Source organism: Narcine bancroftii, chromosome 5, assembly GCF_036971445.1.
Source record: "Narcine bancroftii isolate sNarBan1 chromosome 5, sNarBan1.hap1, whole genome shotgun sequence".
Taxonomy (NCBI): Eukaryota; Metazoa; Chordata; class Chondrichthyes; order Torpediniformes; family Narcinidae; genus Narcine; species Narcine bancroftii.
Genome location: NC_091473.1, coordinates 174,675,412 through 174,702,851, shown reverse-complemented (window position 1 = coordinate 174,702,851; position 27,440 = coordinate 174,675,412). Strand labels below are relative to the sequence as shown.

The 27,440-nt window shown below is 37.3% G+C and overlaps 2 protein-coding genes across 6 annotated transcripts in view; one reads left to right on the top strand and one right to left on the bottom strand.

Moving 5' to 3' along the window:
* tsen2 (TSEN2 tRNA splicing endonuclease subunit) overlaps positions 1-15,062 on the top strand; it is a 44,031-nt gene extending 28,969 nt beyond the window's left edge. For 3 of the 4 annotated variants that reach the window (XM_069939841.1, XM_069939840.1, XM_069939842.1), the window contains exons 7-12: positions 8,089-8,139; positions 10,824-10,962; positions 13,267-13,303; positions 13,385-13,496; positions 14,698-14,787; positions 14,900-15,062. In XM_069939841.1, the coding sequence (XP_069795942.1) occupies positions 8,089-8,139; positions 10,824-10,962; positions 13,267-13,303; positions 13,385-13,496; positions 14,698-14,787; positions 14,900-14,959 (489 nt within the window). In that variant the 3' untranslated portion in view covers positions 14,960-15,062. The remainder of the gene's footprint in view (positions 1-8,088; positions 8,140-10,823; positions 10,963-13,266; positions 13,304-13,384; positions 13,497-14,697; positions 14,788-14,899) is intronic. The other variant, XM_069939844.1, reaches the window with a different exon arrangement.
* Positions 14,927-27,402, bottom strand: LOC138764223 (MKRN2 opposite strand protein-like). Of its 2 annotated transcripts, XM_069939845.1 has the most exons (6): positions 27,165-27,402; positions 25,319-25,469; positions 21,802-22,138; positions 21,021-21,070; positions 20,356-20,518; positions 14,929-19,569 (listed from the first exon to the last, which is right to left on the bottom strand). In XM_069939845.1, exons 3-6 carry the CDS (start codon positions 22,002-22,004, stop codon positions 19,362-19,364), a joined length of 624 nt encoding a protein of 207 aa, XP_069795946.1. In that variant the 5' UTR covers positions 22,005-22,138; positions 25,319-25,469; positions 27,165-27,402; the 3' UTR covers positions 14,929-19,361. The 2 variants fall into 2 exon arrangements, with proteins under 2 accessions (XP_069795947.1, XP_069795946.1); XM_069939846.1 differs by lacking the exons at positions 25,319-25,469; positions 27,165-27,402 and having other exon boundaries at positions 14,927-19,569; positions 21,802-22,028.
* Positions 27,403-27,440: the final 38 nt, after the last annotated feature.

The following is a 27,440-nucleotide window of genomic DNA, read 5'->3' as shown; positions in this document are numbered from 1 at the left end:
TTAGAAGAATCTGATAAAAAAGTTAAAGAGACACAAGAGCTGTTAGCTCAGAAGATAGATGTAATGGAAAATTATAATAGAAGAAACAATATAAAGATAGTGGGCCTTAAGGAAGATGAAGAAGGCAAGAATATGAGAGAATTTATAAAAGAATGGATCCCCAGGGTCCTAGGAAGACCAGAATTACAGGAAGAAATGGAAATGGAAAGGGCACACAGAACATTAGCCCCTAAACCACAACCACAACAAAAACCAAGATCCATTCTAGTAAAATTCCTAAGATATACAAGAAGAGAAAATATTTTGGAGAAAGCAATGAGGAAAATAAGAGAAGACCAAAAACCACTGGAATACAAAGGTCAAAAAAAAATTTTCTATCCAGATATGTTTTGAACTCCTGAAGAAGAGGAAGGAGTTTAATACAGCAAAAACGATCCTATGGAAAAAAGGATATAAATTTATGCTAAAGTATCCAGCGGTGCTTAAAATAGTTATTCCAGGGCAGCAAAACAGACTATTCTTGGATCCAGAGGAACACGAAAATTTGCAGAACAACTACAAAACAGACAGAGAGAACAAAATGAGAACAAAAATGACCACAAACTATATGTATGTGTGTATGTAGGTACATATATATATATATATATATGGATAATCCCCCAAAGTTCCTCAACATGATTATCCAACTGCACGAAAACCAACAAGGTCGGGTCAGATACAGCAATGAGCTCTCTGAACCCTTCTCCATTAACAATGGCGTGAAGCAAGGCTGTGTTCTCGCACCAACCCTCTTTTCAATCTTCTTCAGCATGATGCTGAACCAAGCCATGAAAGACCCCAACAATGAAGACGCTGTTTACATCCGGTACCGCACGGATGGCAGTCTCTTCAATCTGAGGCGCCTGCAAGCTCACACCAAGACACAAGAGAAACTTGTCCGTGAACTACTCTTTGCAGATGATGCCGCTTTAGTTGCCCATTCAGAGCCAGCTCTTCAGCGCTTGACATCCTGCTTTGCGGAAACTGCCAAAATGTTTGGCCTGGAAGTCAGCCTGAAGAAAACTGAGGTCCTCCATCAGCCAGCTCCCCACCATGACTACCAGCCCCCCCACATCTCCATCGGGCACACAAAACTCAAAACGGTCAACCAGTTTACCTATCTCGGCTGCACCATTTCATCAGATGCAAGGATCGACAATGAGATAGACAACAGACTCGCCAAGGCAAATAGCGCCTTTGGAAGACTACACAAAAGAGTCTGGAAAAACAACCAACTGAAATACCTCACAAAGATAAGCGTATACAGAGCCGTTGTCATACCCACACTCCTGTTCGGCTCCGAATCATGGGTCCTCTACCGGCACCACCTACGGCTCCTAGAACGCTTCCACCAGCGTTGTCTCCGCTCCATCCTCAACATCCATTGGAGCGCTCACACCCCTAACGTCGAGGTACTCGAGATGGCAGAGGTCGACAGCATCGAGTCCACGCTGCTGAAGATCCAGCTGCGCTGGATGGGTCACGTCTCCAGAATGGAGGACCATCGCCTTCCCAAGATCGTATTATATGGCGAGCTCTCCACTGGCCACCGTGACAGAGGTGCACCAAAGAAAAGGTACAAGGACTGCCTAAAGAAATCTCTTGGTGCCTGCCACATTGACCACCGCCAGTGGGCTGATAACGCCTCAAACCGTGCATCTTGGCGCCTCACAGTTTGGCGGGCAGCAGCCTCCTTTGAAGAAGACCGCAGAGCCCACCTCACTGACAAAAGGCAAAGGAGGAAAAACCCAACACCCAACCCCAACCAACCAATTTTCCCTTGCAACCGCTGCAATCGTGTCTGCCTGTCCCGCATCGGACTGGTCAGCCACAAACGAGCCTGCAGCTGACGTGGACTTTTTTACCCCCTCCATAAATCTTCGTCCGCGAAGCCAAGCCAAAGAAAGAAGAAAAAGAATATATATATATATATATATATGTGTATCTGTGTATGTATATATAAAAAAAATAGAGTATAGGTAAGAACTAAGAAGGGAAAGAAAGGGAAGAAAGGAAGTATGGGGGGGAATTAAGAGAGTGACCTTTGTTATATATAAAGATTAAAATCTTTTCTGGGGGGGCTGGGTGGGGAAGAATTACGGTCACTGCGAAATCAGTTGACGCTTGCGAGTGAATTCGCAAATCCAAATGGAGAGGGGAGATGTGGTTGCCCGACAAGGGACAAAGGGCAACTCAGGAAGGGGAGGGGATAGTGGGGTTAAAGGAATTTTAGATAGGAGAATAATGGAAACATTTTATGTTTTAGAAATGTTGTCTTATAATGTGTTCAAAAAAAGAAAGCAGAAATGGATAAGAAGGAAAGGTGATGATGAGGAAACGGAAAGGAAAGACAAACAAGGTATAAAATGGCTATGTTGAACTATATGACTTTAAATATTAATGGAATACATAACCAAATCAAAAGTAAGAAACTGCTAAATTTACAAGAAACACACTTAACTGAAGTGGAACACAAGAAATTAAAGAGAGATTGGGTAGGACATGTAACAGCAGTGTCATATAATTCAAAAGCTAGAGGAGTAGCTATATTAATCAGTAAAAATGTACCAATCAAAATAGAAGAGGAAATAATAGATCCAGCAGGGAGATATGTAATGATAAAATGTCAGATATATTCGGAGTTTTGGAATTTACTCAATGTTACTCAATCTAACGAGAAGATCAAAATTTATGCAAGATATCTTTTTGAAGATAGCAGACACGCAAGGGAACATACTAATAGGAGGGGATTTCAACCTTAATTTGGATTCAAACATGGATAAAACTTGGAAAAAATTAACAGAAAGAACAAAGTAACCAAATTTATAATTAAATCGATGCAAGAAATGCAACTTTTGGATATATGGAGGAAACAACACCCAAAGGAAAAGGAATATTCATATTATTCGAGTAGACATAAAACATACTCAAGAATAGACCTATTCCTGTTATCAGCTCGCATGCAAGAGAGAGTTAGGAAAACGGAATATAAAGCTAGACTATTATCGGACCACTCACCCCTGTTATTGACAATAGAGTTAGAGGACATCCCACCAAGAATGTATAGATGGAGATTAAACTCCATGCTACTTAAAAGGCAGGATTTTAGAGAATTAATTGAACGACAAATTAAAATGTACTTTGAAATAAATACGGAATCAATGAAAGATAAGTTTATACTATGGGATGCAATGAAAGCGTTCATCAGAGGGCAAATAATAAGTTATGTAACTAAGATGAAGAAGGACTACAATCAGGAAACAGCAGTTGGAAAGGGAAATAGTAAATATAGAAAAAGAATTAGCAATGAAGGAAGACACAACTAAAAGAAGAGAATTGGCAGATAAAAAAGTAAAATATGAAACACTACAAACATATAAGGTGGAGAAGAACATAATGAAGACAGAAATATTATGAACTAGGAGAAAAAACGCACAAAATTCTAGCGTGGCAGCTTAAGACAGAACAAGCTAAGAAAATGGTATTGGCATTAAGGAAAAAAGACAAGCAAATCACATATAATCCAACGGAGATTAATGAAAACTTCAGAGAATTCTACGAACAATTATACCAAACTGAAAACGAAGGGAAAGAAGACAAAATAGATGAATTTTTAACTAAAATTGAACTACCGAAATTACAAACAGAGGAACAAAATAAATTAACAAAACCATTTGAAATAGAAGAAATACAGGAGATAATAAAAAAAATACCGAATAATAAAACACCAGGAGAGGATGGATTCCCAATAGAATTCTATAAAACATTTAAAGATTTATTAATTCCTCCCCTTCTGGAAGTAATCAACCAGATTGATAAAACACAAAGCTTACCAGATTCATGCAAAACAGCAATAATTACAGTAATACCAAAGGCAGGGAAAGATCCACTCGCACCAGTGTCATATAGACCAATATCTTTACTTAACACAGATTATAAGATAATAGCTAAACTATTAGCAAACAGATTAGCCGACTATGTATCAAAAATAGTAAATCTAGACCAAACTAGATTTATTAAAAAAAGATGAACAACAGACAATATCTGTAAATTTATTAACTTAATTCATGCAGTAGAAGGAAATAAAGCCCCAACAGTAGCAGTTGCTTTAGATGCAGAGAAGGCCTTTGACAGAGTAGAATGGAATTATTTATTCAAAGTACTACAAAAATTCAGCTTACCAGAGAAGTATATTAATTGGATTAAAGCATTATATAAGGGGCCATTGGCGAAAGTGACAGTAAATGGATATATATCAAAACAATTTAACTTAAGCAGATCAACAAGGCAGGGATGCCCACTATCTCCCTTATTGTTCGCGTTAGCCATAGAACCACTAGCAGAACTGATAAGAACAGAAAATAAAATAAAAGGGATAAAAATAAAAGACAAGGAATATAAAATCAGTCTATTTGCAGATAACGTTATAGTATACTTAGCAGAACCAGATATATCAATAAAAGAATTACATAGGAAATTGAAGGAATATGGAGAAGTGTCGGGATACAAGATTAACGCAAATAAAAGTGAAGCAATGCCAATGAATAATGCAGATTTCTCAAAATTTAAGAAAGAATCACCATTCAGATGGCAAACGCAAGCAATGCAATACCTAGGTATACAAATAAATAAAAACCTCGGCCATCTATATAAACTCAATTATTATCCACTAATGAAAAAATTACAAGACGACTTAGAACATTGGAAAGACTTACCACTAACACTGATAGGAAGGATAAACTGTATTAAAATGAACATTTTCCCAAGGATACAATACCTATTTCAGACATTACCAATACGCTTAACAGAGAAATTGTTCAAGGAGTTAAAGAAAATAATAAGGAAATTTTTATGGAAAGGGGGGGAAACCGAGGATAGCACTAGATAAATTAACAGAATGGTATAAACGAGGAGGCTTACAACTACCAAACTTTAAAAATTATTATAGAGCCGCACAATTAAGATACCTATCAGATTTTTATCAAACAAGGGAAAAGCCAGATTGGACTAGATTAGAACTAGATAAAATAGGGGAAAAGATACCTGAACATATATTATATAAATGGGATGAAAAATTGGTACAACGTAGGAATTCTCCAGTATTGTATCATCTGCTCAACATTTGGAAGAAGATTCATGTAGAAAGGAATAAAACAAATTACCAACTACCAAAACTAATACTGACGCAAAATCAGCTAATCCCTTTTACAATAGATAACCTTTCCTTTAGAGAATGGGAGAAAAAAGGGATCAAAAGAATAGAAAATTGTTTTTCGGGAAATAAATTATTATCCTTTGAACGAATGAAGGATAAATATAATATAACTCACGATACAGTGTTGGCATACTACCAATTGAAATCCTACTTGAAGGACAAATTGGGAGGCAGTCTGAGGTTACCAGAGGGAAGTAATTTTGAATATGTGATTACAGACACAATGATAATCAAAAGATTTGTAACAAACATGTATATTAAACAACAAGAAAAGGAGAATGAGGAAACAAATGGTAAAACTAAACAAAAATGGGAACAAGATCTAAACATAAAGATAAAGAATGAAACATGGGAGAAGTTATGCTCCGGAACTATGAGAAATACAATAAACACGATGATACGTATGATACAATATAACTGGATACACAGGCTATACATTACACCTCAAAAGTTAAATAAATGGGACCCAACAGTATCTGACAGATGTTTTCACTGTAAAAAGGAAATGGGAACAACAATTCATGCAATTTGGACATGTGAGAAAGTGAAAAAATTTTGGGAAGATCTAAACCAGATATTAAATAAAACATAAAAAACAAAGAATTTGGACTCGATTTGGATGGAGCACAAAAAAGATTTGTTATGATAGCCCTAGCTGTAGCAAAAAAATGTATTATGTCATCCTGGAAATTAGAAGATAACTTGAGAATACAACAATGGTATATAGAAATGAATAAATTTATTCCATTAGAAAAAATAACCTATAATTTAAGAAATAACATATTTGAACAAATATGGGAGCCATACATGAAACACAATAGAGAAAACCTACCGTGGACATCTACCACCTAAAATGACAGAAGGAGAAGAGAATGAAAAGAACTGACTCAGTGGAATTCCTTGTTTATTTTTATTGAATGACAAAATTGTTTGACAGGTTTAATGTATCTTAAATTCTGAACTTTAAATAAATGGGAGGGGAGGGAGGGAGGGGAGGAGGGAAGGGGGGAGAAAACGATTTAAGAAGGAAAATGTATGTATCTTGATCAATATGGTTTATAGTGTGAAAAATAAAAAAATTTTAAAAAAGAATAAACAGTTTAAAAGACAAAAAAATACTATACTGTATTTATACAAAACAAACTTCACTTTCATGAAACATGAAAACATTTTAATTTATTTTAAGTTATATTCTTTGAAAACATTTAACCATCGCTGCATCTCGAGGTTCCTCCCCCTCCATGGAGCCGCCCAAAAGATGAACAATAACACTATAGATAATTAACCACATACCCCCTCCTCCCCCCACCAAATTTACAGATTGAATCTCTGACTGAGGCGACTCTTACTAAGCAGGGATAAGGAAAGACTTTGAGAGTCACCCCAGTGGCGACCAGCCCTTCATCCTGGGCAACACCATTTATTCAAACGTGACCAAGACACTCCCCTGGCTGAATATTTGCTCCTATCTTCACCAAAGGGTAGTGTTATTTCTGAGAACATTAACTTTTACCATTTTAAACTTGCATATTTTAATCTATTATTATATTTTTATTTATTTTTAAAATTTATTTTCCTTGCTTTTTTTTTGCCAGTTGCATGAGACTGCCAGATGCTTGAATTCCAGATTCTTTGGGGTTTTGCTGTATTCACGTTTACCTTTACCATTGCTTTTTGTGACAGTGCAAAACGACAATTTCAATTGGCTTCTGAAGAATGATATAGGTAATGGACCTAAAAAGGAGAGATAAGATTAGTGCAGATAGGTATGACATGATGGGCTGAATGGCCTGTTTCTGAGCTGTAGAACTCTATGATACTATAACTTTAGTTATTACTGTCATTCTACTCTGATCTCATGGTGTCAACTAAGGTTAGGGAGGAATAGCTCCATCAGAATCATTTGTCTGAAAAAATAATTGGACCACCAATTGTCATCACAAATGCCCTGTTTTTCAAGAAAGACAGTAAGATATCGACATCATCTTCAATTCGGGCACCTCTAAAATTGTAAGATTATAATTATCTGAGTGAGAAAGCTCAAGGCAAGGCAGGTAGCAAATGACATTTGGACTGACAACCACCTCCTCTGTTCTGTTATTGTTATCAGCCTGGGCCCAAAGTAATGGTGGCAACTACATTGTTGCAAGAACGTCAGTGTTGAAAGTCTCAAAAACTCCGTAAAAAATAGCTCTTCTAAGACAGTGCCCCTCGGACAATATGATTATGCACAGCTAAGAGTGTGGCATTCCTGAAATCCACTGTAATTGGAAAATGCACAGAGACTCTGGCATCTCCACCAGAAAATATCAGGACTGGTTTGATCTTGGAGATAATTAGCAAAATCAAATCGTCAAGTGTACCTCTGGAGAAAATAGGTACCTGGGCCACAATGGTTGGAAAGAGTGCCGAAACCGTATGAGAAAATGGGCTGTGCATTCAACATTTACAAAATAGAGCCTTCAGCTAGCACATCCCTACTCTACAACACTGTCATCTAATAATAAAGATCCGTGACAAATTCCTGGAAGACCTGGGCCTTCGGAGCCACGTCTCTTGAAGGAAAACACAATAGCTGGAGTAGAAGCGCATCATCCTTGATCATGAGAAATTGCTTAAGATGCCAAACAGAACTGTATATCGCCCATCCATTTTTAATATTTAACCATTCCCATTTCTTAACACAGATTATCAATACATGGTTATCAATATTAGTTTAAAGGTCCATTTCATTAACATACAATTCCTATTTTTGGTACTTCCTAAATTACAACTTGCAAAATGCTTATTCTCAGTACATACATTTATAGCTTTGTCTTACTTTACTGTTTCAGGCTTTTTTCCTTGTTTATGCCTTGGGATGCTTAACTATTTATCACAATAAGGTAAGTTTTTACATTTGCCTTTGGAGAGAGAATTTTAAAATGGATCATATCTGTCTTAATAGTTATTTATTCAATAAGCAATAAATCTTGCATAGAACTGTAGTACGCTACAGCACAAAAAAACAGGCCATTCAGCCCTTCTAGTCTTGTACTAGACTCGCTGACCTGCTCCCATTCCATAACCATCCAGACCTCTCCCATCCATGAATCTGTCCAATTTATTCTTCAAGCACAAGATTGAGCCCGCATTCACCATACCAGATGGCAACTCGTTCCACACTCCCACCACTCTCTGTGTAGAGCTTTCCTCTAATGTTCCCCAAAACCTTTCCCCTTTCATCTTAAAACTATGACCTCTTGTATTTATCTCCCCCAATCTAAGTGGAAAAAGCCTATTCACATCCACCCTGTCTATACCTCTCATAATCTTAAATTATAATAAATTTTGACCAAGAAAATAGTGTCATTCCACAGGCAGTGCTCTCATTTCAAAATTAAGATTAGGACCCATTCCAGAGTAGGATTTGGTAGCAATCTCTCATCTGAATTAGTTACTGCACTGTCGAAGCTGCCACCTCTCTTCAAATCCAGAAATGACTGCACGTTCAACTTGGCACAAAAATAAATCATGATGCAATTTTGCAGGGCTGTTCTACGTAACACCTGGCCAATACTTATCCCTCACACAACCTCCTAAACAAACTCTCTGATCATTATAATATTGCTGTTTCTAGGAGCTTGTCATGTGCATATTAGCTTTATTGATTTCTAAGCTCCAACAATGTATTCAAAAAGTACTTCATAAGCAGAAAAGCAGGTTGGAGCATCCTAAATGTGAAAGATAAGTTTTCCTTTTCCCTTGTGTGCAAGATGGTTCATCCTTTATTTTGGAAAAAGCGCCTGGATTATTGTACATACTCGGACTCTTTACAGCATAGACAGAACCTGGGAATTTTCTGTCCATCTCTGAAACATTTATTCTAATTGTAGAACCATACTATCAGCTATCCTTGACATTAATCCAAAACTCCAAAACTCTTTGGTGCAAATAACAAATTTTAGTGTAAAAATACATTTCTGGAGCAACCGGTAGATCATCTACTGTAGAGGCAAAGTGAGCGTCATTGTTTCAGGATGAGACCCTTGGCCTCCACAGATGTTGCCTAATTCAGTGAGTTGCTCCAGCAGTTTGTTTTTCTTGCTCTAGATTATGACATCAGCAGTTTCTTGCACAGGCTAGAAAATGTGCAAAGTCAGTCTAATTCAGCCTTTCAACCCCTATGCCCTCACAATCAAACCGAGCACTAATGATCTTCAGTAGGGTGGTGATGAGACAAGGGGCTCTGACCAGTTTTCTCTCAGAACAAAGTGGCTTTTTTTAACCTTGCCCATAGCTAAACTATGAACTGGAAATGCTGTTTGCAGATCATTCCCAAAGGTTGACCTATCTCTCGATGATCTGAAGTGTCCAGCATTTATGTAAACATTAGAAAACATTGATAATTTAGAGAAATATTTCTTTTGTATTCCAATTTTCTGAAATCGAACACATGGAAACATCTGATTCCAAAATCTAAAAGCCAATGTATTTCATTCAGCCAATTTTAAGTTTGTTTGCCACTAGCATGCTTGAGCCAAAAAATAACCCCATCCAACTAAGACATTCATTTTTGCCAGAGTCCTTCTATAATTAGAATATTTAGAACGTGATATACATGTCTTGCCTCTCATCTTTGAAGCTATATTGCGAGAGCGTGGTGAAGGTTCATGAGTGATTCCTGGGATGGTAGATTTGTGGTACAAGGAGTGATTAAAATAATACTTATTTGGGTTAAAAAAAATCCAAAATGATCCCATTTTAAGGCTGAACGGAGTGGAAACATTAATAACACTTCCCCTGGCTGAGATGTCTTGTACTAGGAGCAGTAAATTCAAAATAAGGGGTCAACCATTCAGAGCTGAGTGAGTTCTCTTTGGGTTGCACACATTTGATAGGCTGAAGGGCCTGCTTCTACAATGTATTTCCTTGACTGAGATTAAAAAAAAGTCTTCACCCAGAGTGTGGTGATCCTTTAAAATTCTCTACTCCTGAAGACTGTGGAGGCTTAGTTGCTGAGTATATTTAAATGAATTTACAAGAAAATCAAGGGGTACAGTGTTAGGGTTGTGCCGCATTAGAAGTTCATCCATGGTCTTACTGAATGATGGTACAAGTGTTTCTTAAGTTGTGATATGCCGTGAAAATTGCATTATTCTTTAAAAGTAAAACCAATTAATTAAATAAAATTACAAAAGTCCTGGAGGAACTCAACAGGTCTCATAGCATCCATAGGAGGTAAAAACATGTAACCAATGTTTCAGGCCCTTCAAGGTGATTTAAATATTGGAAGTATTTTAATTGGCTTGATCTATCCACTGGGAATGAACCCAAAGAAGTTTCTAACGCATTACTCCATGAGATGAGGAATATGTTAGAAAGGTGAAATAAAAACCGAACGCAAGTCGACCAGTATTTACACAAAGGAAGGATGAGTTTTAATGCTCCAAAGCTTTGAATATGAGCAGTATTGACTTACTTTTTGTTCGCTTGTCCAGGCATTGATGATGAATGAAGGCATTAATAACCATCCAGACACTGTTATTGGAGATTATAAATATTAACGATGGGCTATTTTTACTTCCAGGAGCCTCTGACTATCGTCAAATTGTGGGAAGCATTCAGTGCAATTCAGCCGGGGTTTAAAACCAATTACATGGGCTACCATTACTTTCGAAGTAAAGGCTGGGTGCCAAAAACCGGATTGAAATATGGAACAGACTTTTGTAAGTACTTGGTCTCGCTATGAATCTATATTTCACCAATGCCAAAATAATGGTGTTTAAATCAGAAATTAACCCAGGACAGAGAAGTTCTCAATAGGGGACTCGGACCACTATTTATTGCACCATGATTTGATGAGTGTAAACTCTGTTTCCAGTAGAAATTTGTGTAAAATCTTGCAGAGGGGTGTCGCAAACTCAAAAATTGAAGTTTGTTTTTGCATGCTATTGATTACTTTGTGCATAATAATGTTTTTATGAAAGTTTAGTCAGATTGAAATGAAAAAATACTTGACTATCAGTTTTACGTGGCTGAAAGTTGTTTTTGAGACATTTTCGACTAGTGCATCCTGCTGGCTCGAACTCATGAAATATTGTGAATGATGGCATAGTGGCTGTATTATATATTTCACATTTCCTAGAGAAGGGGGATTCTTAGATAAAAGATCATTTGCTCACTAGCATGCTGTGTTACTGGTAGCAGATTACTTCTATTGATTTGTAAATTGTGATATACCATAAAAGCATAATACACAAAGGAGCCCATTCCACAAACCAAGTTTGTGCTGGCTAAATTAGTTATTTGATTCATTCCAATTTTTTGATCCATTGTCCTGTAGGTTACAGCACATCAGGGGCTCTGCCAGTGTGTTTTAAATGATCCTTTAGGTTCCCAGAACATTTTGGGGGGGGGGGAAATATCCTAACTGCCCTGTAAATCCTTTTACTAATCATTTTAAATAGATCTATATTCTTGGCCTCTTTCCTAAGGGAACTAGATTCCTTGTTCAATAATCTTCACTTTCATTAGCCTTGTCCATTCAGCCTTCTGTATTCCAAAGCAAACCACATTGGTCAGTTTCTCCTCGTAAGTAAATTCCCCCAGACTCTGCACTCTGCTTGTAAACCAGGTCTTGGTGCACTTCCACTTGTCCAAAAATCTTGAGGAATTGTGTTTCCTTTGCACCACTGATTATTGAGCATTTTTCTGCATGAGGACTCATTGTTTCCTGGTTGTATAACATGGGCAGAACAGTCAAGGACGATGCCCTTTGTCATCTTGTTTTTCTCACTACTGTTGGCATCAGGCCTTAACAGGTGAACTAGTTGGAAAAAGAGAATGTGATATGTAGTTGGAAGGTCCAAACCTGTATCCCACCTTTCTTTTCACGGCACATTGTTTGTACGTTGAACAGTAATCCTTACCATTGTAACTCAATATTCTTTATAAATTACATACTTGTGTTTAAATAGGATACTAGCAAAAGAATCCGGTTACCTATTAAGAGCAGCAGTAAGGGTTATTTCATTAATTGTATTAAATAGATAAATGTGAGTGACACGAGATTTATTTATACCTGATGATAATCTTGAAGTTTTCACTAATATCCAAGGTCAATTTGGAGATAAGAAATTTTAGATGCTGGAATCGGGAGCAAAGAAAAATCTGCTAGAGGAACTCAGTGAGCTGAACGGGATCAATATGGTGGTGATGAGTGAGTGATGGGAGCAGCAGACAGTTTTAATAGAATTCTTGAAGGGTTTGACCCCTCCCCCAATACTCCATTTGCTGAACATTACTTCCAGCATAATGTTTTTTTTTTGCTTCAAGGTCAGTTTGTTCTCTATCATGTTTTGGAAGAAATTATTAATGTTATCAATGATAATCTGTTTACCAGATTAATATTTTCCTGCCTAATAGGGGATAATGTTATTGTTTCCATTTTAAAATTAAATTGTATTTACAGTGCAATAGAAACTGGTTCCAGCCCTTTAAATCCGTGTCACCCAGTTACACCCAAATTAACCAACTACCCTGTACATTTTAGAGGAAACAGGAGCACCTGGGGAAAACTCACACAGACATTGACAAACTCGTTATAGAGAGCACTGGATTTGAACCCAAATTTCATGCCACCCATAATCACAGAAATGGTTGGAATTTATTTCTTAAGAACTACTTCCTCTCGTTATTTTCTGTACCTCTATTTTAGTAGAAGTTTTTGCAATTTTTTAAAAAATGCAGGACGTATCTGTTGCTGAAGGAGAACTAAAATATTTAGAACATTAGTTCAAAAACTTGGGAAATAAAATGAAAGCAACAAATACATCATTAACATTTTCCCAATTCTAATGAAAGCTCAAGCTGAAACTTTTTTTTCTCTCCGATAACATTGTCTGACGTGCTAAGTATTTTTCTTTAAATTTCAGACCCAGAACTTAATTTTATTTTGCATTTTGTAGTTGGGACAAACTTTTTTTGTGTGTATCAGATATAAATTAAGTTGATCTTCTTTTGTATTCCAGTGCTGTATCGAAAAGGGCCTCCATTTTATCATGCAAGGTATGAATGGTTACATTTGTATCGGAGTCTTATCCTTCAATAATATTCAAAGTTTTAAAGATATTTTCTCTCTGCCTACAGTTATTCAGTTGTGGTTGAAATGGTTGATGACAGTTGTCAGGGCTTACAACATAGACCCTTCACATGGAGGTCACTTGCTGGTTTGGTTCGAACCACTGCAAATGTTTCTAAGGTAAATGTCGTGCAAGATCCCAGCAAAAATTTCAATTTTATTGATACTAGGATTCTGGACATTTAGGTTTATAATAGTAGAAGATCAACAAATTTTCTCATCCTAGAGCCTCTACAAACAAAAGTCATCGGTTAGTAATTGCTTTAATTTTGACTCTACTTTTTAAAACCTGTTTGACCATTGGCTGGCTCGTAACTTTCTTGATACATGAAAGATTTCTTGCCTTTTGCATTTCCGAATTTGAGAAATATCTGTTGTGAAGAAAATCCGAAATAGTATTGCTGGTCAGCATTTTGTATAATTTATATTTGATCTCTGTGTAACATCATTTGTAAACCATAGAAACGCAGTTAACTGCTGAATTCTGGAATTCAAAACGCTGAGGATATTCGGCAGATCTTCCGGCATCTGTAGAGAAAAGCACAATTCTCAGGCTGGTTCATGGTCTTTGTTCTAATGAAGGCTCAATGATCTAAAACATTAACTCTGATTCTTCCACCAGATGTTGCCTGACCAGCATTTTCTGATTTTCTTTATATTTAGAGCTATTGATCAACCTGTCCTTTCACCTTTATTCATTTCTGTGTTACAGTTTACTTAGTATCTTGGAATTTCATTGCTTCTTTCACAGATAATGATAAACGTTTGCTGTGAAATTTTCAGGTAGTATTTTTAAACAGATTAGTAAAAGTTGAAGGAATTTTAAAATTTAATTTAGTGATACAGCCCGGTAACGGGTCCTTCCGGCCCATGGGTCCGTGGTGCCTGATTACATCCACGTGTAATTAGTCTACTAACCCATACATCTTTGCAAAGTTGGAGGGAATCTGAGCACTCAGAGGAAATACACTCAGTCATGGGGAGAATGTACAAGGTCTTCATAGGCAGCGGCAGATTTGAATCTGGCTCATTGGGCCTCATAGCATTGCACTACTGTGAGAGGGAGAAATCTTCCTCAGTTAATGGCTAAAAAGAATAAAAACTGATGCAAAAAAAAATCAGTAGTGATAACTAAATGTATGCATGTCAGGAAGCTTCTGAAAGTAAAATCTGAACAAATATTTCAAGTGATGCCCCATTTCCCGGTCAGATTAAAAGACACTCTTATACCATAAGACATTGATAAATTTCTTGCATTTCTGTCTTTAATAGTAGTGGTTTTTGTTTTATTATGGACATTACGAATCTTTCTTTCTTTCAGGAACTTCTGTTATGCTATTTGATCAGGCCATCAAACATGACTGAAGAAGAAATGACATCACCAGAATGTATGAAGAAAATTAAAGTTCAGGTGCAAGGACTTTCTTTTAGTTAAAATAGCCATCAATAATAAAACTGTGATTTATTTGGTTCTGAAGCAAAGAAAATGCTGTAAACCTATTTTGTTTGTCTCCTTGTTTCAGGAACTGATTGCAAGTCGTTGGATTTCTTCCCGAGAACGCACTGACCAAGATGAGTGGTAGCATTTTCCGTAGCACTGATCCACTGGTTTAATATAGGAATCGAATGAATTTATTTGTAACCAGCACAAGGCAGAAAACCAATAAAATTTGAAAGAAGACATGGCTTAACTGTGACATTAGCAAATTCTGTGAAACTTTGATAATGTAGCACCCCACCAATTTGTTGGTGCCAGAGGAGCAGATTTTCCAGATTATTGGATATTGCTCTTATTATACCAATACACTTTCAATATACTGTACTTTTTCTTGCATGTCACATAATTATTGCATTTTCCAGTGAACCCAGAGAGTTTAAAGGGAGTAAGAAATAAAGCCTTGGTTAAGCTTCATTTTGTTCCCAATCCTAGCTCCAGCTACACATGCAGCCTGCGCTTCCACCATGACAAGGTGATCTTGCAATACAATGGATAACAAAAACTTGGTGTATTAATGAGTGAATGAGATGCCAAACAATCTATTAACACATTATCAGACTATTGCTATATTTCCAACATTTATTAACATTTCCCATGAAAGAGTAAAGTAACTTTAATAATGTTAGTGATTTGGAAAAGTTATAATCAAGTCATGAATTATCAAAATGGAAGCTAATTTAAACAAAAGATCTGTATGTAAAATGTTCACTACACTTTGGAAATATTGATCATTACTTTCTATTACCAATTTTTGCTTTGTTTACTTATACCTGACTTACTCCAATGCCCGAAGTCAGGAGAAACAATTGATTGAAATCAATTCTCAACACATAACTTGAAGCCATTACACAAATCACTAAATTAACTCCATTACAACACTCAGACTTCATTCACGCTGGAGTATCACATTATAATTGCCACTGTTAACTTATACTCACAGATTACAGTCTTTATACATCACACATTTATTTTTCATGATTAATCCCTTCGTTCCTCACAGCCACAATTACACCAGTTTATTCTTTTTACTTGAATACTTAATGGAAACCTCTGAAAGCCGATCTGTCTGGAGTGAGATAAATGAAAGGCAGCCTTTGTGTCCGATGCAGGTCAAATTCAGATTTTAAGTCTGTTAAATATTTACAAAGCAATTGTAAAAATTTGAATTGAAAAGACTGCTCCTGTTACTATTTAGCCACATTAAAAGTTCATGTGGCTTTTTCGCACCTCTTAAATTGCACAAGGTGGATGTTATTAAAAGGAAATAGAATAATTATTTACAAATATTATTGCACAAGGACAGCAACTTTAACGATTAAACTGTTCAGTGTTAAGATATGTTTCTAAGAAACAGCAGTTATGATTAAAGGCATAGATCCATCAGCTGATACTTTTTATAGCAATTAATATTAATTCTTGCAAATTGGATTACAATATTATCATCCTTGGTTCCATCAATATTTTAGTTCTTTATCAAATGGGAGGTGAGCAAATCAAAAGACTTTAATATTAGCTACTGGGAACCTTTGAAACGTTATTCTGGGAGAAGTTTAACAGTCTTTTGTTCAAATTCAATGAGCTATTATTTAAAAATCAATACTAAAAATGTATTTTGGGAATCTAAGATTAAATAATACCAGCATATCATGGAAAAAAATCATTTAGCAGTAAAATTACATAAATACATTTCTCCAGAAGCAGTAAAATTAAAGACTCAAGAACATTTATTTATTTTAAATGTGGACCCAGCTTTAAATTTCATGGTGGTCTTCCAGCTCCAGCTGTCCATTTTCTTTGGCCACCTTTCATTTGACTCCACGTATGCCTGTCCCAATGTTAGCAACTTATCTGAATGATTTTTTCCCCCAGTCTTGCTTCCCAAAATTACAGTTCTTTTTGCCACAGGAACAACGTGAAGAGATGTGATGTTATGCCTATGGCATTTCTGTATCAGACCATTATGCTCCCAGATTGCTTGCATTGTATAATGAATGTTCTGACCCATTCTGTCAATCAAGACTGAATCCATCATTGTTTGGACTCGAGAAGAATGAAATATTCAAAGGGATCAGCCACTCATTGAAATAGGATGCATCTTGGATTGCTAAGTTGAGGTGGGGGGTGGGGGAGAGGATTTTTGTTTTAAACTTTATTTAAGATTTTATAACATGAATAACATATAGGATTACATTTTAAAAAATTAAGAATAAAATAATAAAATTACAATCTAAATACCCTCCCCAATAATTATTACACATTAATAACCCAACTCAAATTAGTCCAACCCCCCCTTTCCCCCCCCAAAATAAAGAGTGAAGAAGAGGGAGAGGATTTTGAATTGCAGAGGTACTAGCACCATCCTAGATACAGGAGAGCTGCCAAAGCCCAGTACACCTGCATTTGTTACACCACATTAAAATATTTTGTGTAAGGATAAATATTAAAATTGCAGGCCAGTCACTTTAATATCAGCTACTGGGAACCTTTGAAACATTATTCTGGGAGAAGTTTAACAGTCTTTTGATTAGGCAGGGGCTAATAAATTACATCCAATACAGAAATATTTCACTGCTTTTGAGTTTTTTTTTAATGAAATGGCAAATTGTAGATGAAAGCAGTGCAGTTAATGCATAAATACAGTGAAACCTCGTTAGAACGCGATTCGTTAATCTGGGGAAATCGCTTATAGCGTGGGTGTTTGTAGACCCCAAACATTGGTTTTAGGATGCCAGGCGAACAGTGGCTAACAGCCACAAACTCAAAAATGGACACGACTCATTTACAAGATGTGTATGTTAATATGTGGACTTTAAAGGCCTTAAAGGTCTTATTATAGGGTTTGAGTCACAGTGTTCTGTTTTCCTGCTTCCTGAATCATGGCATATATGCATCTGTTCCGTGACTCGACTGTAACGCGGTATGAAATCTTGGACCGCAACTACTGCATTCTAACGAGGTTTTATTGTATTTGTTCTAAGGTAAGTTAATAAAGTATATGGAGTCTTGGCATATACTTTATTATATGTAGTCATATAACCAATTCTAAGCAATTCCAAAATACTTTATTTGGAATTAAAGTCCTGAAGCATTAAATGATCTACAATTTAATACTAGCTGGCTCTTTCACTTCAGTGGAAGGCAAAATAACAGTAGCATTTTAGCTTTGGCATATTTTTGTGATCAAGGATTTTTAAAAAAAAAGCAAATGTTCCATTATTATCATGTAATGCTACATGTAGAATGTAACATGCATGAAATTCTTTAACTTTGTCCACTGTAAGGAAGACAGAGAGTCGCCACTTTGTCCAGCACCCCTCTCAGACATGAGGCCCCAGCGAGGAATGAACTCGCAACCCCTGGTTTACAAGACCAGTGCTCTACCACTGATCGACTGGTCTGTCCTTTTTTTATATAAATAATAAACTTTGCAATAGATTTTATCGACTTAAAAGGGAAACCAAATGAGTTCACAAAATCCAGATTTAGTATCCCATTCTATGCCACTTTTCTTGGCCAATTTTGTTCTTAAAAACATTGTATTTTGTTTTCTAGAATCACATGCTAACTTGTGTTCCAAAGTAGTATATGCAAGATGCTACACGTTCTTGTTCTTTCTTTGTACAAGCCAATGTTGGTCCAGATTTTGAGGTCAAGGCTAAATTAATACCACTATGTCCTGAGTTGTAGGTTTAGGATGAGGAATGTTTAGAGAGGATCTGAAGAAGAATTTTTTTTAACTAGAGGATAGTTAACATCTGCATGTGAAAATGGTGAAGGAAAATATTCTCACACCATTACAGGAACATGTGGAACAGACCAAGTGCTGGTGAGATCCCTTCCGATAGATACTTGAATATCAGTAAAGATATGGTGGGCTGAAGGGCATGTTCCTCTATCCCATGACTATTTTGACGTCAGTTGCTGCCAAATTTGACTGCAGGGCATCCATGTCCAACAATAGTCATGTCAACAAGCAGGCTGAGTGGCTTGTGGGTACATCTGAATACTGGCAGTTCTTGAAGCACCCTCAACAAAATTACATGTGTGCATTTGGAGATGCAGAAGTTGCAGTTATTCACACAATGCACTGATGTTGAAGACTGACAGTTATTGTCACTTTCAGAGAGTTCAACTTATACAATGCAAGGAACCCTGGTGGCTTTCTTCCAAGCAAACCCAGGCTCACCTTCAACACACTGCCACTCAAAAATCCACTGACTTTGTGGCTCTTTAGATTGCTAAATGTAGCCTTGACCAAATGTTTTCGAAGTAGAGTTTGTGAGTTTGAAGACAATACATGTACTTTGAGAATTCTGGGTTTATTTCCATTTATTTGATATAATTTAGGAAAATTGTAACTAGTGGGCATAGTATGAAAAGTTCTTAATGAGATGTCAGTTTAATTTTTCTACACATTTAATACTAACAGTTTTAAGTCACAAATTTAGGTGAGCTGTTTGCTTCCAGTTGGTATATTTCGGTGTACTTCAGTTTGGAAAGTCATCTGCAATATAAAAGTAGTTTCTGCACAATTCGCGATAAAGTGTGATGTATTTGGAGGCTCTCTTTGTCCGTGGAACCACAAACCTCTCAGTAAATTCCGCTCTGCTCAGCTGCCGTTGACTTTGTGCTACCAGGACACGATTGATAAAGGTCAACGCATAGGTGTAGCAGTTGTGCTCATATTCATTATACCTGTAAATACAAAGGATCATAACTTTCAACAGCATAAATGGAAAAGGTAAAGAATTGATGGAATGAAACATTATATTCCCATTTTGTATTGAGTGAGACGTGCGTTAATGTTAAAAGAGAGGTTTCTCATCAATTTAGTACAAGCTGTAGTCTCCATGCAGTAATACCTAAACAGAAGATACGGAGGAACATCATAACTTTTTTTAATGTGCTCATAATGATAGGAAATTGATCTAATATACAGTTTTAGAGTTCAGTGGCAACCAGACTTTTTTAAAAAAATAGATTTACAGTATGCAAACATTTGCTTTCTTGATTTTGGTCATCTGTGTAACGAACAATATTTTGTTTCCTTTAGAATATTTTCTCAGCTTTCCACTAGGGTAAAGTTTCAAGCATGCTGATCTCCTTAAATGGCAGTTCTACACAAGTGTAGATGATTATGAAAGCCACAATACCCAATCTATTACGACTTCACCCAGCAAACGTACAAGCTCACTTTCCACTGAAGGGTTTGAAAGCCCACGTTTCACCCCTTTTCAAATGTCAACAAGTTGATTAATTCAGCACCCACCATTACCACTGGTAGAAATGTGGAGGGGCATGCAAAAGTAAATAAGGTTATTCAATAACTAGTGTATTATAAATGAATTTGATAAAGCATCAGGAACAAGACAGAAAATGGAATTAAACCAATGGTTACAAAGTCAAAATATTTAAATAAACCTGAATATTTAAATAAACTGGGGAAAAAAAGGCTAAATTGTGATATTCTATGATCCATACCTGCTTGGTAACCATACATCAGCAGTGGAGAATTGCTCCAAATAAAGATCCCACTGGTTAATTAAATTGTACGTGTCTGCTTGTACCAGTGGAACAGAAATGCATTCCTCCCAACCATAATAATCTTTTTGGACACCAGTTTCAATGTAATTGTACACAACCCCTGCAAATAAAGCGATATGGTAAGTAAAGTGTTACTGCATGAGGCATAGGTACTTTTATAAACAGACAGTATTACAAATTACTGAAGGTTATTTATAATTTAAATCTTGGACATTGAAGTTTGAATTTTTGTTGGAATTCTGAGCAAGGTGGATTTCTCACAAAGCAAAGATTTATTTCAGTTTATGCATGGAAAAAAAAAGCACCCTTGGTCAATCATAGCCCTTGGTATTTATTAATGCAGTAGCAATGCCATATTTATGCCCAACAGACTGAGAGGAACAGAGTATTTTTGGAGAATAGGCTAGTTATGATAACAAGCATCTATTAATATAATTTTTTGTTGGATACCAAACTCCAAATAATAAATCCTTCAAATAATAATTCTCAGAATGTTACACGATTTGTTTAATTAGTGTACATTTTTTTTTGCACACATTCCGTGATTGTTAAAATAATGGTCATGTTATGCTTTAAGGAGTGTGATTTAATTTTAAACTCACCCCTTGTATTTGAGATACCAACGTGAAGGTCAGCTTTTCCATCATATTCTCTGAGGGGAATAAATTATGATTAAATGTTAAATGACATCCTTTTGGAAACTCTGTCTCACACAACCACATTAACTGGATAAGAACTTAACTGGTAGGAATTATGAAAAAGTAATTATTTAAAAGGGGCAATATAAAATACTGAATAAACATGAGAAATATAATTAAAATTGAGACGATTTTGAAATAAATGAAAAGATACAGGCTTGTCGCATTTTCCTCAGTTCTAGACCTTTCCTATTTATAGATCTGTCCGAAAGTCTTTTAAAATAGTTTCAGCCTCTACCATTTCCATATACCAACTCTTGTGTGAAAAAGGTGTCCTTTGGGTCCTCGTATATATCCCCCCCCCTTAAAACTATGCCATTTAGTTCTAGATCTGCTATGATGGGAAAAAGACAATCATGCTCTTCATGATTTATAAAGGTACCCCTTAGCCTACTATCCTTCAGGGAGAGAAGTCACAGCCTTTCCGGTCTTGACACCATGCTCGTGATTTTTCATCTGTGCCCTCTCCAGTCTGGTGATTGTTCAGTTTCATAGTAACATTGCTGTTCCTGAAGATGCTGACCAGACCGATGTAGGCAAGTATGCCAAACGCCATCTTCATCACCCTTTCTACCTGTCTCGACACTTGTCTCACGGTTCTACAACTCTCCAGGACCCTTCCATTCACCTTAAACAGGACGTTTTTCAACAATGAAAAGTTAAACAATTCCACCAGCCTAGTTACCTGAGAAATGATCCTTTAGTAGGCTTGATCAGGAATGAACACTTTTCATGATGTCCATCTACAAAGCAGTTGGGAATACTGACTGGGGCATCTTCCAGTCTTCTTCTTAAGAGACTCTGACCACAGATCGGACACTCTTCTGGTACATTAAAGCAATAAATATCTTTCTCACAATGACGAAAAGTTATAACACGATTTTCCATTTCCTTTTCCCGTGGGGTAAGGACGTCATTCAAACTAGGCAATTAACTTGTTGCAATGCCGCCGCCTCTTTAAATATTCATTGGATTCAACATCAACAGTGCCGACATGACTGACACACTCACTTCAATCACATCTGTAGATATAAAAACAATATTGCTGAGATATTACTCCAGTTGAAATATTATCCGTCCTAATTTCCGATGTTGTGAAGGTGATACATTTCAAGAATTCCCCCTTGTGCTTTGCTCCCTAGTTTGTTGGCCAAGGACCGAAAATGGAGAAGATCGAGGAATGCCCACAGTCCACTCGATGAACTGTGGTGGTTCAGAACTCACTGATGAATTTGACTGCAAGGAAAGATAGTCTTGATCTTAATTTTCTGGGCTACAGGGCCCATAATGCAAATAACGTGACCTGCTGCGTTTGATTAAATCACAGAAATTGCCAGGAACATTAGATGGGGAAAACTTTGAGATGGCGAAAGTTTTTGGGGAAATAGATGTGATTAATATTGCAAAGGTGAGGAAATAAAAGATTCACTAAGAGTATGGGAAAGGTGGAGTGGGTAACCTTTGAAACAGGATTCCATTGATCCCTAATCAGACAGCGAGGCAACTAATGGACTCAAGGGAAGATTTATTTGTGAGTCATGCTTGGGATAGAACCGAAGAGAAAGAAATTTCTTGGACACTTTGTAATGTATTCATTCATTTGGCAGAGGTGACGAATCTCTGGAATTATCTACTTCATGGGATGCTTCCATTACATACTTACATATTACTTTCATGTTTAGAAGTATTTAGAGTTTGATTATTTTCTTGAAGATCAGGGTTGAAGCTGTGGAGATTTCACACAGAGGTGGGGTGGAGGCCTGCTTAGATCAGCTATGATCATATTGGAAGGCCGGACTGGTCTGAGGGGAGAGGAGAAACCACTCTATTCCTGTTTCCTTGTGTTCATTCATGGGATTCAGCATGACTAGAAATGTCAGAATTTATTGCCTGTCTCTAATGGTCTCTGAACTGATGAGGAAGTTGAAAGTTGTGACAGATTATGTTATATTATGTATTATGTACAGATATGTTTTTGGAAGATAGTTGTGAGGTTTTTGATTAGGTCACACACGGATACAAACACTTCAAAAGAGATCTCGTTTAAAATGCAAGAGCTCTGCTCAAGCCAGACAGTCCAGGCTCCGAGTGCCTTTGCAAAAACTTTGAAGAATGCCTATAAGGACTTGACAAGTAGGTGTTAATTGGACTTGCTGTGGATTATTATTTTGGAAAGCAACAGCTGAACAGACTCAGAAGATTGGGTCCGGTGCCTTAGTCTACCTGAATGCAGTTTGCTGTTCTAAGAGGTTCATGTGGTTTTCTCTGAGAGAGAGAGGGAGAGAATTCAGTTCTATAGTTCAGCAGCAGCAGCTGGGACTGGAACAGGTCAAGCTGGCAAGCTTGTGGAAAAACCCCATTTTGAAGATGGGTTGTGAGTGCTTAGTTCAGCCGGTTCAAAGTCAATACAAGAGGAGATGGCTGGCTGTATAATGTTTCACCTGAGATAAGGGAAACAGAAAAGGAATTCTGGTGACCTGAAAGAAAGAGGCTATCATCAGGAAAACCTTGATGGGGCAGGTTTCTTCGGCAAGGCACTGAAGTGGTTGATTGGAAGGAATCAGTTTGTGTCAATGAGCAACAAATCTGTCTCTGAAAACCGACAAGAACCTTCTGAAAATAGGGATTCAGAGGATTGCCCCTACAAATGGAAATCAAACAATACGAAAATGAGGAATTCAGAGGATTGCCCCTGCAAATGGAAATCAAGAACCATTTACCTTTCAAGCACCAAAGCCTAGTGAAGATTCATGATCGTTAAATTCTGTGCACAGTAGAAGAATTGCCTAATACCGGTGAACTTGGAGGAGTGAGAAGTGAGATTGAACTGTGAACCAAAGAACTTTTCTGAACTTACACACACGTGCACTTAGAGTTAGAAGGGGGTTAAGTTAGGTTAAAACTAAGTTAATAGTAATAAGTTAAAGTTTGATCTTGTTTTCATGTTTAAAGATAATTAAAAGCAACTTTTATTTAAGTAACCATTTGTCTTGGTGAATATCTATTGTTGCTGGGTTTTGGGGTCCTCTTGGCCCGTCATAGAATGAGTGACATTTGTGCACTTGGAGTCCTAAAAAGGGCTTGAAGAGTACATCTCCCTTGCTAAAGGACATCGATCTCAGAAAAATGACTACTAAGCGAGGAAGATTTTCGAAACAGTGCATGCCTTGGTTGGTTTTTGTGAGAGACACAAACTGTATATAGCAGGATCCTGTGTGCATTGCGATGTTTATGATGGGTGTTTAGAATATAATCGCTGGATTACTTTAACACCGTTTATTTAATGGACTGAACATTGGGGCTTGTGTAAATGTTTAGTTTAACAGGTCAGTAAAGAAATAATGAACATTATGTTGAACCTCCTGTCTATACCTATGAGAGGCCAAATGCTAATAGGCCAATTCAATTCAATGCAGTTGCCGAATTGTTGCATTGGTTCTCTCATGACAATCGTTGCTGCTGTAGAAAAAGAAATATTTGACACACTACTCTGTGAAAAGTACCTTGTCAATGAGGATAAATAGATACACATAATGGTTTACCAGTACACCTTTTTTCTAAAAATGATAATTATTACTTTATTACTATGTTTGCTTGATTATCATGGTTCAACTTGACTTTTTTATTGCTAAAATATGTTCATATGAATTGTGAGCTGGACATATCTCTTAGATAATAATGTCATACTTGTAAATTTTTGTAAAAGTGGTTATATGAATGTTTGAAACTATGAATCCTGCTGCAAAACAATGAATTCCATGACTTTTTAGGACAATAAATTCTGATAACGTCTAAAATAACCAACTTCTTAAAACTGACTCTGTTTACAAGAATGTTGCCTGAGCTGGAGAAGATGAATTATGGGGAAATGTTCAATAGGTTAAGGATATTATTCTCTGCTGTGACAGAGTATATAGATATGTCCACTGAAATTCAGAGAATGAGGGGAAATTCCATCCAGGCATACAAGATTATGAGGGTACAGATCGGGTCAATACAAATAAGCTTTTTTCCCCCCCCACTGGGATGATGTGAAACTCTCCAAATCGATATAACGCAAAAACAAAAATAACCAGGGAACTGCTCCGAAAATTTTGGTACAGGGGGCGTTATCATTTTATGTCTTGCATTCGGGTTACCCAGAATCATCGAGATTTAAAATAAACATCTTAAGGGGGTGGGCAACTATTATTGGAACTTACAAAATGTATTTTCACGGAAGCTCGTGATTTATCCAAAAGTTGCTATTTCAACGTTCAGTGGTCACCATGTCCAGAATCGACAATAATTCCAGCTTTCCCTCTGGTGTTTTGGTGGCCGTCGACCGAAAATGAGGGATTCAGAGGATTGCCCCTGCAAATGGAAATCAAACAAGGTGAAAATGAGGGATTCAGATGATTGTCCCTGCAAATGGAAACCAAACAATGTGAAAATGAGGGATTCAGAGGATTGTCCCTGCAAATGGAAACTAAACAAAGTGAAAATGAGGGATTCAGAGGATTGTCCCTGCAAATGGAAACTAAACAAAGTGAAAATGAGGGATTCAGAGGATTGTCCCTGCAAATGGAAACCAAACAAGGTGAAAATGAGGGATTCAGAGGATTGTCCCTGCAAATGGAAACTAAACAAAGTGAAAATGAGGGATTCAGAGGATTGTCCCTGCAAATGGAAACCAAACAAGGTGAAAATGAGGGATTCAGAGGATTGTCCCTGCAAATGGAAATCAAACAAGGTGAAAATGAGGGATTCAGAGGATTTTCCTGCAAATGGAAACTAAACAAAGTGAAAATGAGGGATTCAGAGAATTTCTCTGCAAATGGAAACTAAAAAAAGTGAAAATGAGGGATTCAGAGGATTGTCCCTGCAAATGGAAATCAAACAAGGTGAAAATGAGGGATTCAGAGGATTGTCCCTGCAAATGGAAATCAAACAAGGTGAAAATGAGGGATTCAGAGGATTGTCCCTGCAAATGGAAATCAAACAAGATGAAAATGAGGGATTCAGAGGATTGTCCCTGCAAATGGAAATCAAACAAGGTGAAAATGAGAGATTCAGAGGATTGTCCCTGCAAATGGAAACCAAACAAAGTGAAAATGAGGGATTCAGAGGATTGTCCCTGCAAATGGAAATCAAACAAGATGAAAATGAGGGATTCAGAGGATTTTCCTGCAAATGGAAACTAAACAAAGTGAAAATGAGGGATTCAGAGAATTGTCCCTGCAAATGGAAACTAAAAAAAGTGAAAATGAGGGATTCAGAGGATTGTCCCTGCAAATGGAAATCAAACAAGGTGAAAATGAGGGATTCAGAGGATTGTCCCTGCAAATGGAAATCAAACAAGGTGAAAATGAGGGATTCAGAGGATTGTCCCTGCAAATGGAAACCAAACAAAGTGAAAATGAGGGATTCAGAGGATTGTCCCTGCAAATGGAAATCAAACAAGATTAAAATGAGGGATTCAGAGGATTGTCCCTGCAAATGGAAATCAAACAAGGTGAAAATGAGGGATTCAGAGGATTGTCCCTGCAAATGGAAATCAAACAAGATGAAAATGTGGGATTCAGAGGACTGTCCCTGCAAATGGAAATCAAACAAGGTGAAAATGAGGGATTCAGAGGATTGTCCCTGCAAATGGAAATCAAACAAGATGAAAATGAGGGATTCAGAGGATTGTCCCTGCAAATGGAAATCAAACAAGGTGAAAATGAGGGATTCAGAGGATTGTCCCTGCAAATGGAAACCAAACAAAGTGAAAATGAAGGATTCAGAGGATTGTCCCTGCAAATGGAAACCAAACAAAGTGAAAATGAGGGATTCAGAGGATTGTCCCTGCAAATGGAAATCAAACAAGGTGAAAATGAGGGATTCAGAGGATTGTCCCTGCAAATGGAAACCAAACAACGCGAAATAAGTTGAAGGAAACTTCCCAGACCTTGGTCCACCTGCTTTGTACGTGCCCCCCGGTCTCTGGATCCGAATATACCCTGGCGGACGTTAACTTTTCTCCCTTTGCTACTCGTGTCGGAGCGGAGCGACCCAGATGCCTACCTGGCCTGGCTCAATGCAACAGCTACTACTCCTGCTGCCGGGTCAACGCTCGGAAACGATTACTCTGCCCGAGCTGCCAACTCTTTCCAGCATTCGGGGCTTTTTTTTAAATCCCAGGCGTCGGATGGTGGGGACCGGCAGGAGGTCTCTGAGCGCGCCCGACCCAGTGGCCGCCCAGCTGTCACCAGCCGGCGAAACCCTCTTGCGTCCTGGACGCGTGACGTCACCGCCCTGGACTTCCCGGTGACGAAACAAACAGGCGACCTTCGCCAGGCC